Source organism: Phacochoerus africanus, chromosome 2 (genome assembly GCF_016906955.1).
Source record: "Phacochoerus africanus isolate WHEZ1 chromosome 2, ROS_Pafr_v1, whole genome shotgun sequence".
Classification (NCBI taxonomy): Eukaryota; Metazoa; Chordata; class Mammalia; order Artiodactyla; family Suidae; genus Phacochoerus; species Phacochoerus africanus.
Genome location: NC_062545.1, coordinates 146,689,898 through 146,702,397, shown reverse-complemented (window position 1 = coordinate 146,702,397; position 12,500 = coordinate 146,689,898). Strand labels below are relative to the sequence as shown.

Here is a 12,500-nt window from a genome sequence, read left to right as displayed (position 1 = left end):
AGATAGAATAATGGAAATCACCCAAACAAGACAGCAGACAGAAAACCAAATGAAAAAACATGAAAACAACATAAGAGACCTATGGGATAATATAAAGTGGGCCAATCTATACATAAGAGGAATTCCAGAAGGAGAAAAAAAAGAAAAGGGGATGGAAAATATATTTGAAGAAATTATCACTGGGAATGTTCCAAATCTAAAGGATACTGATATCAAGATATGGGAAGCACAGAGGGCCCCAAACAATCTGAACCCAAACAGACCCACTCCAAGACATAATAAAAATGGCAAAAGTTAATGATAAAGAGAGGATCCTAAAGGCAGCAAGAGAAAAGCAAAGTGTCACTTATAAGGGAACCCCCATAAGGCTATCAGTTGATTTCTCTACAGAAATGCTACAGAGGGATTGGCAAGAGATATTTAAAGCACTGAAAGGAAAAAATATGCAACCTAGAATAGTCTACCCAGCAACGAATATCATTTAAAATAGAAGGAGAAATAAAAATTTTTTCCAACAAACAAAAGCTAAAGGAATACAGCAATACAAAACCCATTCTAAAAGAAAAGAAATACTGAAAGGGCTTCTTTAAATCAAAAAAAAAAAGATAGAGGAAGAACTAGGATGACTCTCACAATCAGAGAGCAGTCACTCAAATAAGCCAGCATACAGATCTAATCATAAACATGTTTAAAATGAAATAAAATTAAAAAGAAAAAAAGAGACATCAAAATCATAAAATGTGGACAAGGGAAGTAAGGAAATAAATAGATTTTTTTAATTTTCTTTTTTTTAATTTTAGTATGGTAATGAAGACCATACTAAATCAAAACCAAACATTACATTCACAAAAAATGAAAAGAAATCAAAACCAAACATTACATTCACAAAAAATGAAAAGAAAAACACTCAAGTGGAAAATAATTGGAGACCATCCAACCAAAAAAAGAAAGGAAGAATGAGAATCATAGAATCAACTGGAAAACAAGGTTTAAAATGGCAATAAATAATCATCTATCAATTATCACCTTAAATGTCAATGGACTGAATGCGCCAATCAAAAGACACAGAGTGGATAAGTGGATAAAAAAGCAAAAACCTTCCGTATGCTGCCTAAAAGAAACTCACCTTACGACAAAGGACACATATAGATTGAAAGTGAGGGAGTAGGGGAAAATATTTCATGCCAATAGACATGACAGGAAAGCAGGAGTTCCAATACTCAAATCAGACAAAATAGACCTTAAAACGAAGGCCATAAAGAAAGACAACAAAGGACACTATTTAATGATTAAAGGATCCATTCAAAAAGAGGATATTACTGTCATTAACATATATGCCCCAAATACAGGAGCACCCAGATACATACAACAAATATTAACAGATATAAAGGGAGAAATTGACAGGAATACAATCATAGTAGGAGACTTTAATACCCCACTCACATCAATGGACAGATCCTCTAGACAGAAAACCAATAAAGCAACAGAGATCCTAAAGGAAACAATAGAAAAGTTAGACTTAATTGACATCTTCAGGACACTACATCCAAAAAATTCAGAATACACATTCTTCTCAAGTGTGCATGGAACATTCTCAAGAATCGACCACATATTGGGACAAAGCTAAACTCAACAAATTTAGGAGCAGAGAAATTATTTCAAGTATCTTATCTGAGCACAATGGCATGAAACTAGAAACCAACCACAGGAAAAGAAATGAGAAAAAAAACCTACTACATGGAAACTAAATAACATGCTACTAAAAAACCAATGGATCAATGAGGAAATCAAGGAAAATTAAAAAATACCTTGAAACAAACGATAATGAAGACACAACCTCTCAAAATCTATGGGACGCCGCAAAAGCAGTGCTCAGAGGGAAATTCATAGCAATACAGGACTTCCTCAAAAAAGAAGAAAGATCCCAAATTGACAACTTAACCCTCCACCTAAACGAATTAGAAAAAGAGGAACAAACAAAACCTAAAGTCAGCAGAAGGAAGGGAATCATAAACATCAGAGAGGATAACAATAAAATAGAGATTCAAAAAACAATAGATAAAATCAATAAAGCCAAGAGCTGGTTCTTTGAAAAGGTAAACAAACTTGACAAACCCCTGGCTAGACTCACTAAGAAGAGGAAAGAACTCAAATAAACAAAGTAAGAAATGAAAAAGGAGAAATAACAACTGATACAGCAGGAATACAAAAAACCATAAGAGAATACTATGAACAACTGTATGCCAATGAATTTAACAATCTAGAAGAAATGGACAACTTTCTTGAATCTTACAGCCTGCCAAAACTGAATCAAGAAGAAACAGACCAACTGAACAGACCGATCACTAGAAAGGAAATTGAATACGTCATAAAAACACTTCCTACAAATAAAAGTCCAGGACCAGATGGCTTCAGAGGTGAATTCTACCACACATACAAAGAGGATCTGGTTCCCATCATCCTTAAACTTTTTCAAAAGGTTGAAGAAGAAGGAACACTCCCAAAGACATTCTATGACACCACCATCACCCTAATTCCAAAACCAGACAAAGATACCACCAAAAAAGAAAACTATCAGCCAATATCTTTGATGAATGAATATAGACAAAAAAATTCTCAACAAAATTTTAGCCATCCAAATTCAACAACATATCAAAGAGATTGTACACCATGACCAGGTGGGTTCATCCTAGGTGCACAAGGATGGTTTAACATATGCAAATCAATCAACATCATACACCACATTAACAAAAGAAAAGTCAAAAACCACACAATCATCTTAATAGATGCAGAAAAAGCATTTGACAAAGTCCAACATCCATTCATGATCAAAACTCTCACCAAAGTGGGTATAGAGGGAACATTTCTCAACATAATCAAAGCCATATGACAAACCCACAGCAAATATAATACTCAATGGAGAAAAATTGAAAACCTTCCCACTAAAATCTGGAACAAGACAGATGGGCAAATCTGGATGCCCACTCTCACCACTGCTATTCAACATAGTGTTGGAACTCCTACCCACAGCAATTAGACAAACAAAAGAAATAAAAAGCATCCAAATAGGAAGAGAAGAGATAAAACTGTCACTGTATGCAGATGACATGATACTATACATAGAAAACCCAAAGGACTCCACCCAAAAACTACTTGAACTGATTAACAAATTCAGCAAAGTAGCAGGATATAAGATTAACATTCAGGAATCAGTTGCATTTCTGTATACTAACAATGAAATATTAGAAAAGGAATACAAAAATACACTACCTTTTAAAATTGCATCCCAAAAAATCAAATACCTCAGAAAACACCTGACCAAGGACATAAAGAACTTATATGCCAAGAACTTATATAAAACATTCATCAAGGAAATTAAAGAAAATGTAAAGAAATGGAAAGATACTCCATGTTCACGGATTGGAAAAATTGATATTGTAAAAATGGCCATACTACTCAATGCAATCTACAGATTCAATGCAATCCCTATCTAATTACCCATGACATTCTTCACAGAACTAGAACAAACAATCCAAAATTTTATGTAGAACCACAAAAGACCCAGAATTGCCAAACCAATTCTGAGGAACAAAAACCAAGCAGGAGGCATAACTCTCCCAGACTTCAGGCAATATTACAAAGCCACAGTCATCAAAACAGTGTGGTATTGGTACCAAAACAGACATACAGACCAATGGATCAGAATAGAGAACCCAGAAACAAACCCTGACACCTATGGTCAATTAATCTTTGACAAAGGAGGCAAGAGCATAAAATGGGAAAAAGAAAGTCTATTCAGCAAGAATTGCTGGGAAAAATAGACAGCTGCATGCAAATCAATGAAACTAGAACACACTCTCACACCATGCACAAAAATAAACTCAAAATGGCTGAAAGACTTAAATATAAGACAAGACACCATCAAACTCTGGAAGAGAACATAGGCAAAACATTCTCTGACATCAACCTTACAAATGTTTTCTCAGGTCAGTCTCCCAAAGCAACAGAAATAAGAGCAAAAATAAACCAATGGGACCTAATCAAACTGAAAAGCTTTTGCACAGCAAAGGAAACCCAAAAGAAAACAAAAAGACAACTTACAGAATGGGAGAAAATAGTTTCAAATGCTGCAACTGACAAGGGTTTAATCTCTAAAATATACAAACAACTTATACAACTCAACAGCAAAAAAGCCAACCACCCAATTGAAAAATGGGCAAAAGACCTGAATAGACATTTCCCCAAAAAAGATATACAGATGGCCAACAAGCACTTGAAACAATGCTCAACATCACTGATTATTAGAGAAATGCAAACCAAAATGACTATGAGGTACCACCTCACGCCAGTCAGAATGGCCATCATTAATAAGTCCACAAGTAACAAGTGCTGGAGGGGTGTAGAGAAAGGGATTCAATGGACAAGGGCTTAATCTCTAGGATATACAAGCAACTTACACAACTCAATAGCAAAAAAGCCAGCCACCCAATTGAAAAATGGGCAAAAGACCTGAATAGACTGTTCTCCAAGGAAGATATACAGATGGCCAACAAGCACATGAAAAAATGCTCAACATCCCTGATTATTAGAGAAATGCAAATCAAAACTATCATGAGATATCACTTCACACCAGTCAGAATGGGCATCATGAATAAGTCCACAAATAACAAATGCTGGAGGGGTTATGGAGAAAAGGGAATCTTCCTGCACTGTTGGTGGGAGTGTAAGCTGGTACAGCCACTATGGAGAACAGTATGGAGGTAACTTAGAAAATTATACATAGAACTACGTTATGACCCAGCAATCCCACTCGTGGGTATATATCCGGACAAAACTTTCCTTAAAAAAGACACATGCACACGCATGTTCATTGCAGCACTATTCGCAATAGCCAAGGCATGGAAACAACCAAAATGTCCATTGACAGGTGATTGGATTAGGAAGATGTGGTAAATATACACAATGGAATACTGCTCCATTTTTTACTCCATAAAAAAGAATGAAATAATGCCATTTGCGGCAACATGGATGGAACTAGAGACTCTCATACTGAGTGAAATAAGTCAGAAAGAGAAAGATAAATACCATATGACATCACTTATAACTGGAATCTAATATTAAGCACAAATGAATGTTTCCACAGAAAAGAAAGTCTAGAGAGTAGACTTGTGGTTGCCCAGGGGTAGAGGAGGGAGTGGGAGGGATCAGGAGCTTGGGGTTGACAGAAGCAAACTATTCCTCTTGGAATGGATTTACGATGAGATCCTGCTGTGTAGCATTGAGAAATATGTCTAGATACTTACATCGCAACACAACAATGGGAGGAAAAAGTATGTATACATGTATGTGTAACTTGGTACCCATGCTGTACAGCGGAAAATAAATAAATAAATAAATAAATAAATAAATAAATAAATAATTTTTAAAAATTAAAAGAATGTACAGGAGTTCCTGTCATGGCTCAGTGGAAACAAAAACTTAAGATCCATGAGGACACAGGTTGGATCCTGGCCTCACTCAGTGGGTTAGGGATACAGCATTACCATGAGCTGTGGTGTAGGTTGCAGATGTGTCTTGAATCTGGTGTTTCTGTGGTTGTGGTGTAGGGAAGCTCTGATTTGACCCCTAGCCTGGGAACTTCCATATGCCATGGGTGCAGCCCTAAAAGGATTTAAAAAAAAAAGAATGTATATATACATATATATATATATATATATATATATATATATATATATCTATATATATATCTGAGTCATTTTGCTGTACAACAGAAATTGACATAACATTGCATATCAGCTATACCTTAATAAAAAAATAACCAAATGATGGTGAAATCTATTTGACTACCCCCAAATTTAACAGTGGTTTTCTCATGGTAGAGGGAGAGCTCACAGTTGTGATTTTTGTTGTTATTGTTTTATTTGATATTTCTAAATGTTTTGTGTGACTTTTGCAAAAAGAAAAAAGAAAAATCACTGTGTTGCTGATGACATGACTATGTAGATTTCAGTTAGGTGATGGCCACAGAGCCACAGCCATTCACCTTGGTCTGGCCCGCACCTCTCTAACAGCAGTGGTCCTGGGTCAGGTGCAGGGTTGGGTGTGGGGGGCCCCTTCTCTTTGAGTGCTGTATGGGTGTGTTGTTATGGCATCTTTAGCTGGGCTCCAAGTTCTATCTGGACTTAGGCCCTGGAGACTGGAGACATTCTAAAAGCATTAGTGTCTCTAAAGGCAACATCCAGGACACGACCCTCCTCCTCTGCTCAGGCCCCTGAGCAGATCTGGAGAATCACTACAGACAGTATGGAGGTGAGTGTTCCCCCACACCACTCAGTTAACCATGTGCTAATTCAGATACATAAATAATAAATTCTTTGAGAAGATTGAATGAAAAGACCAAAGATGAATCATAAAGTAGGTAAAGGAGATGTTATCTCAAGGCTTAGAATAGATAAAAATTTGGCCATGGACAATGCCTTTGACCTGTGGCTGTTGCTGTTTTGTTTCCCTCTTCCGGGAATCTGAGACTGTGATCAGTTGGGTGCATATGTGATGGCTCTTAGTATGGAGGACTTGACACGCAGTGGGGAAAGGTGGGGATGGCCATGTACTTGTTCAAGGCAGTGGTTTCTCGCTCATTTCTGTAGCCTGGCCAGGGCAGATCCACCTCTGGCTTCAGGTCAGGGTCAGGTGTGCTCTATGGCTCACCTCTGGGGGGTCCAGATTTTTAAAACCACTTGAATTGAATTTTTTCTTGCCACAGTTTTTAATTTTCTAGGGTGTTTTTATTTATTCAGCACTTGCTGCCTGCTTCCATCTCATTGGTATTGTGAACGCTGTGATGGTAAATGTCTTTGGGGCTCACAGGACAGGAATACCTGCAGCTGACAAAAAAAAAAAATCTCCAACAGAGGTGGGGCCAGAATGTTCTCCCAAGGGAGAAGCAAACAAATCCAGGGAGGGAAACCAGACAAGGCTTCAAGGATGATGCTGGGAGTTGGGTCTGGATGAATGAATAGGAGTTCACTAGTACATGAAAGGAGACAGGAATCACTTCCCATAGGAGTAGAATGTGCCAAGGCACAAACCCATAATATCATCTCCATGCTCAACTTCATGTCATCTTCTGTAACTTTTATCACTTTAGTTTCTTAAAATTTATTTTTTAATAATTGATTTTAAAATAGGAATTTTAAATAATTCCTAATGATGTTTCTGATGGCTCTTATCTAATAAAAATCATTTTGGCTTTATTATATAAAGAAAACAAAATGGGATGCTAGTCGCAGTTTCTTAATTGTGTTGCTCAAATGCGCAGAATGCTGTTAAATTGTATGCTCTGTCTGTGTTCCTCTGTCTAGATTAAGTTTGACAGTGTCGAGGTGTGTGTCTGCTGTGAAATGAAGCACCAGTTGTCTGGCTGCAGCAACCTCGGGGAGACACTGAAGCTGAACCCACTCCAGGAGGATTGCAATGCCGTGCGGCTGACCTTGAAGGTGACCCAGGCTCCACTTACTCAAGCCTCCCATCCCATCCTTAAAACATCTAGGAAAGTTTTATTAACTATGTTCCTTTCAGTTCTAAGTTCAACTACTAGGTCAAATGCAAGAGGAAGTATCTTTCCCGGGAGTGTTTTTAACAATTATAGATTTCCACTTTAAAGGTTTTGCTTGCTGGGTTTTCCATTTTCATCCTTTCACTGCCTCTGACATCTGTGAGGTAGGGCTGAATGGTTGAAAGAGGTCTTTACAAATGTGGATGTGATTCATGCTACTGCTTTTCTAACATTTTTGCTTGTTACAACATCAGGGAACAGATGGGTATTTATTTTGCCTTTTAAATGATATTTGGAGAAAGAAATTTTACAGTCTCCCATGGCAATCTATTCCTGTGGACAGCATCTGATTTTTTAAAAAATGACATGGAAAATTGTTTCTATTATTCCTTTCCTTTTCTTCCTAAAAGTTTTTCCTACTCCTGAAGGTCGAAATCAGCCACTTAAAAATGCATGTGAACAATCAACCGAATTCATCTCCTCTTTTCCCTGAAACTGAACTGCCAACCTTTTGAAAGATGTGGCTGCAGTCCAAGGAGCCCTTGGTTGGTGGCAAAATTGTATTTATGACATGTAGGGTGCCTGTAGTGCATGTACAGGGGTAGAGTTGGGCTCTAGGGGGCCCCCCTGGGAATCCAGAGAGATGGAAGGCTCCCTTCAGGAATGGGAGCCTGTGGCTCGTCCTCCAAGGGTGTCATGTTGACAATGGTGACCAGACTGGTGAGCTCCCTGTTAACTCCAGTGCCCTAGGAAACTGGTTAGCAGGTGAGCAGTGCCTGCAGAGATAGAGTAAGCACCTAAAGCCTGTGGTGGGAGGGGGCCTGGCCCCTAGCACCTGCCTTGTTTCCAGGGAGGATGGCCCCCGTTCATTGGTCCCAGCAGCCCACCAGAGTGACAGATCCAGGAGGTCAGAGGAAGCCAGAATGCAATAGTCAAGGGCCCATCCTCTGTGTACAAAGTGTTTTCCATGGAAATCCCCTCCTATTCCTAGTCTGCTGCAGCTTTTTTTTTTTTTTTTTTTGTATCATGGTGAATCTTGAATTTGTCAGAGTGCTTACTGTCTCATGTTGCATACAACCAGTTTCCGTCTTTTTTTTTTTTTAATGCTTTTTAAGGCTGCAACTGAGGCACATGGAGGTTTCCAGGCTGGGAGTCGAATCGGAGCTACAGCTGCCAGCCTGTGCCACAGCTACAGCAACATAGGATCTGAGCCATGTATGTGACCTATACCACAGCTCGTGGCAACACTGGATCCTTAACCCACTGAGCAAGGCCAGGGATCGAACCATCATCCTCGTGGTTACTAGTTGGATTCATTTCTGCTGGGCCACAACGAAACCCCCACAGTTCTATCTTAGTGCCTCTGGGGAATGCTCAGAGTCACTGGCTAAAGCCCACCAATGTCAGCTGTGCTCACTCTGAGAATTTATTCTGCCCACTTCTAAGTCATCTCCTCAAACTAGGCACCTTTTCCTTCCCTACTAAAAAAGATGTAACGAGTCAATAGGTCATTGTAATTATAGTGCAACCTCCACCCCGTGGAAGTCACATCTCTCTCCTGGCTGGATGGATTGGAGGGATTTGGCCTGCTCCCCCAAGACATCTGCCCTCAGGGGGTCCCTCCAGCCCCTGAGGAGGTGACCATGGCTTGGAACAGTGATGATGCTGTTGGGTCAGTAGCCAGGCCTGGGTCAAGCAGGTGAGCTTACAGCCCTCCCTTGTCCTCTGTCCTGGTGCCCTGACAAGGAGACCACATGGGATGGGGTTGCTTGAATGGGCTGAAGTGAGAAATACTGAAGAAGTTCCAGCCAAGATTGGGTGCCTCATTAGTGGTCCATCCCCATTTATGTTCATATGGCCCAGGACAGTGGTAAAGATTGAAGGAAAAGAAAGACTAAATCAAACCTCTCAATGAATTTGCTTCCAAAACTTGAGTAGCAGTGGGGACTGTTGGAGCTGGTGGTATGAGGCCCAGAGGAGGCAAGATTTATGACTGAGGTGGAAGGATCAGTAGTGAGCAGCCTGCCCCTGCCCCCAAATTGAGGGCCTGGAAAGGGAGCAGTGGCTGTAGGGGGAGCTGAGTGTCATCGGAGATCAGAGGGCAAGAGACTCTTAGAAGTAAGAGTCTGTTCACTGCTGTCCCCCAACTTGGCTGTTTTCCACAACTGTTTTGGTTATTCCAAGCAATGTGTTTGCATTTCCATATAAATTTTGGAATCATCTGATCAGTTTCAATGGAAATATTGCTAGGATTTTGATTGAGATTGCATTGAATGTATATATCAATTTGGAGATAATGAATATATTCATGGTTTAGGTCATCATTTATTTATGTCTTCTTTGATTTCATCAGTGTTTCTTTTTTTCCCCTCAGTGTTGTGTAGTTTTTAGTATATAGATCATAACATATTTTAGACTATTTATGCTTAAAGTATTTTATGTGTACTGGTGCTCTTATTTTAATGATGCTTTCAAATTTTTTCTAAATTTTTTAAATGGAGAATTGCTGTATAGCACAGGAAGTGCTACCCAGTATTCTATGATAATCTATATGGGAAAAGAAACTGAAAAAGAAAAAAAAACCTATTGTCTCTTGTTTATTTGTGGCAATAGAAAATTGATTTTTGTTACTGATCTTGTATACTTGTGATCTTGCTAAACTCACTTACTAGTTCTAGGAGCTCTTTCATAGATTCTTTTGGATTTTCCATGGAGGCAGTCATGTGATATTGTCAAAGAGATGCCATTGTACATCTTCTTTTCCCATCTGGATGCCTCTGATTTCTCTTCCTTGACTCTAGGAGAGTGTCAGAAGTGTGAGAGCATCTGTCCTTGCCTTGTTTCTGATTCTAGAAATTGAGTTTGATGTTAGCTCTGATTTTTTATAAATGTCCACTCTCTGGTTGTGGAAGTTCTCTCCTGTTCCTAGTTTTCTGAGAGTTTTTATTATGGTAGATGTTGGATTTGTCAGAGTACTTTCTGCATCTGCTTAGATGTTCATATACTTTTTTCTTCCTTAGTCTGCTGATTGTCGTGAATCACGTTGACTTTTTTCTATCTTTTGTTTTTTTATGGGCGACCTGAGGCATATGGAGGTTCCCAGGCTAGGGGTCCAGCTGCCAGCCTATGCCACAGCCACAGCAATGCAGGATCCGAGCTGTATCTGCGACCTATACCGCAGCTCACGGCAACGCCGGATCTTTAACCCACTGTTTGAGGCCGGGGATGGAACCAATATCCTCATGGATACCAGTTGGGTTCGCTAATCACTGAGCCACGATGGAGACTCCGATCACGTTGACTTTTTGAATGGTGAACCGGCCAGCCTTGCATCCCCAAGATCAATGCCACGTGGTCATTTTTTTTTTTTTTCCTCAGCTCTAATGAATCTGCCCATGACTCTGTCCAAGACATTCTTCACTTCTGTGACTGTGCTTTTTATTACTAGCATTTCCATTTGATTTTCCCTTAAAGTTTCCATCTCTCTGCTAAATTCCCTATCCTACCTTTTCCCCTGGAATGGGTCAGACTACATCTTCCCAGGTGAGAACATCCTCCTGTCTCTCTGTCTTTGCTTCATTCAGATTAGCTGGTTGTCCTGTGCCCTTGGCTGTGGGATGGGACCAACTTGAGATGTGAATTTGCAGAGTGCCCAATGCCCAATATCTTCTTGCTGTAATGGCGGGGGAGATGCTCTTTTTAGCTTTCTGCATCCTGAGCAGAACCTGGAGTTCTTATCCATAAATTCAGTATAGAATTTTTGAGGAACACATTTTCTCCCTAGGGGTTTTTAGATGATGTACCACTCTCTTTTGACATTGAGTATTTCTATAGAGAAAGATCTTAAAATCAGCCTAATGCTCTCTTCCTTTTTGATATGTGATAGTCATCAATGTTGTTTAAACATGTTTCTAACTCTACATCCCCCTAGTCCTAGTCCTAGTGCCCTGGTGGTTGCTTAGGGCCATGTGAGTGAAATATACAAGGGTCACTTCCAAGCCTGAGTGTTGGGACCTGTGGTGTGAGATCCTTCAAGGCTCTCCTTCCCTCTGGCACAGTAACTGGAAAATCAGCCTGGGTGTCTGTAGTGGGCAGGGGCCCCATGACTCGGCCATGTGTGCCCATGTCAGACACATAAAATGAGTGAGAAACAGACTTGCTATTTTAACCCTCTGAGACTTTGGAGGTATTTTTTTTTTTTTTTTTACCATCGCATAATCTAGCTCATCCTATCTGATATAAGGCAACATTTTTTTGGTCTAGATATCAATGGTGTTTTTAAATGATCAAGTCCAGAGAGTTCCCATGTGGCTCAGTGATAACAAACCTGACTAGGATCCATGTGGACATGGGTTCAATCCCTGGACTCGCTCAGTGGGTTAAGGATCTGGCTTTGCCGTGAGTTGTGGTGTAGGTTGCAGACATGGCTTAGATCTGGCATTACTGTGGCTGTGGCGTAGGTCAACAGCTATGGCTCCCATTCAGCCTCTAGCCTGGGAACTTCCATATGTTGCACATGTGGCCCTAAAAAGCAAAAACAAAACAGAACAAAAAAACCATCAAGTCCATTAAGTTCATATGATATGTCTTGACACCGATCATCAGTCTTCCTCAAATTTCCAGGTACGCTTTCAGCCTATGAGTTTGCACCTTGCTTTATTTCAGAAAAGTTTTCTTGAACTATACATTGGAATTTCTGTTTTCTGTTTTCTTATTTTTAGGATAACTGTGCTTTCCTTGGACTACTCTTACCTGTCTTTCATCACTGTCATTATCTCTAGTTTTTAAAACTTTTTCTTTACCAGCTCCATTTCCTTAAGCCTCTCCTCCTGGTCTTGTTTTCTGCAGTGAGTGTTATCTTCATTCACTGCTTTTGGTGGGATCTCGAGTTTGGGCAGCTCACTGCTCAGACTGTTTCTTTGTCCTTTATTTCCTGAGCCTTCAT

The 12,500-nt window shown here is 39.7% G+C and overlaps 1 protein-coding gene across 1 annotated transcript in view; it reads left to right on the top strand.

The window, feature by feature from the left end:
- ENTREP2 (endosomal transmembrane epsin interactor 2) overlaps positions 1–12,500 on the top strand; it is a 92,806-nt gene that overhangs the window by 20,345 nt on the left and 59,961 nt on the right. The window contains exon 2 of the mRNA XM_047769205.1: positions 7,362–7,496. Coding sequence (XP_047625161.1) covers positions 7,362–7,496 — 135 coding nt within the window. The remainder of the gene's footprint in view (positions 1–7,361; positions 7,497–12,500) is intronic.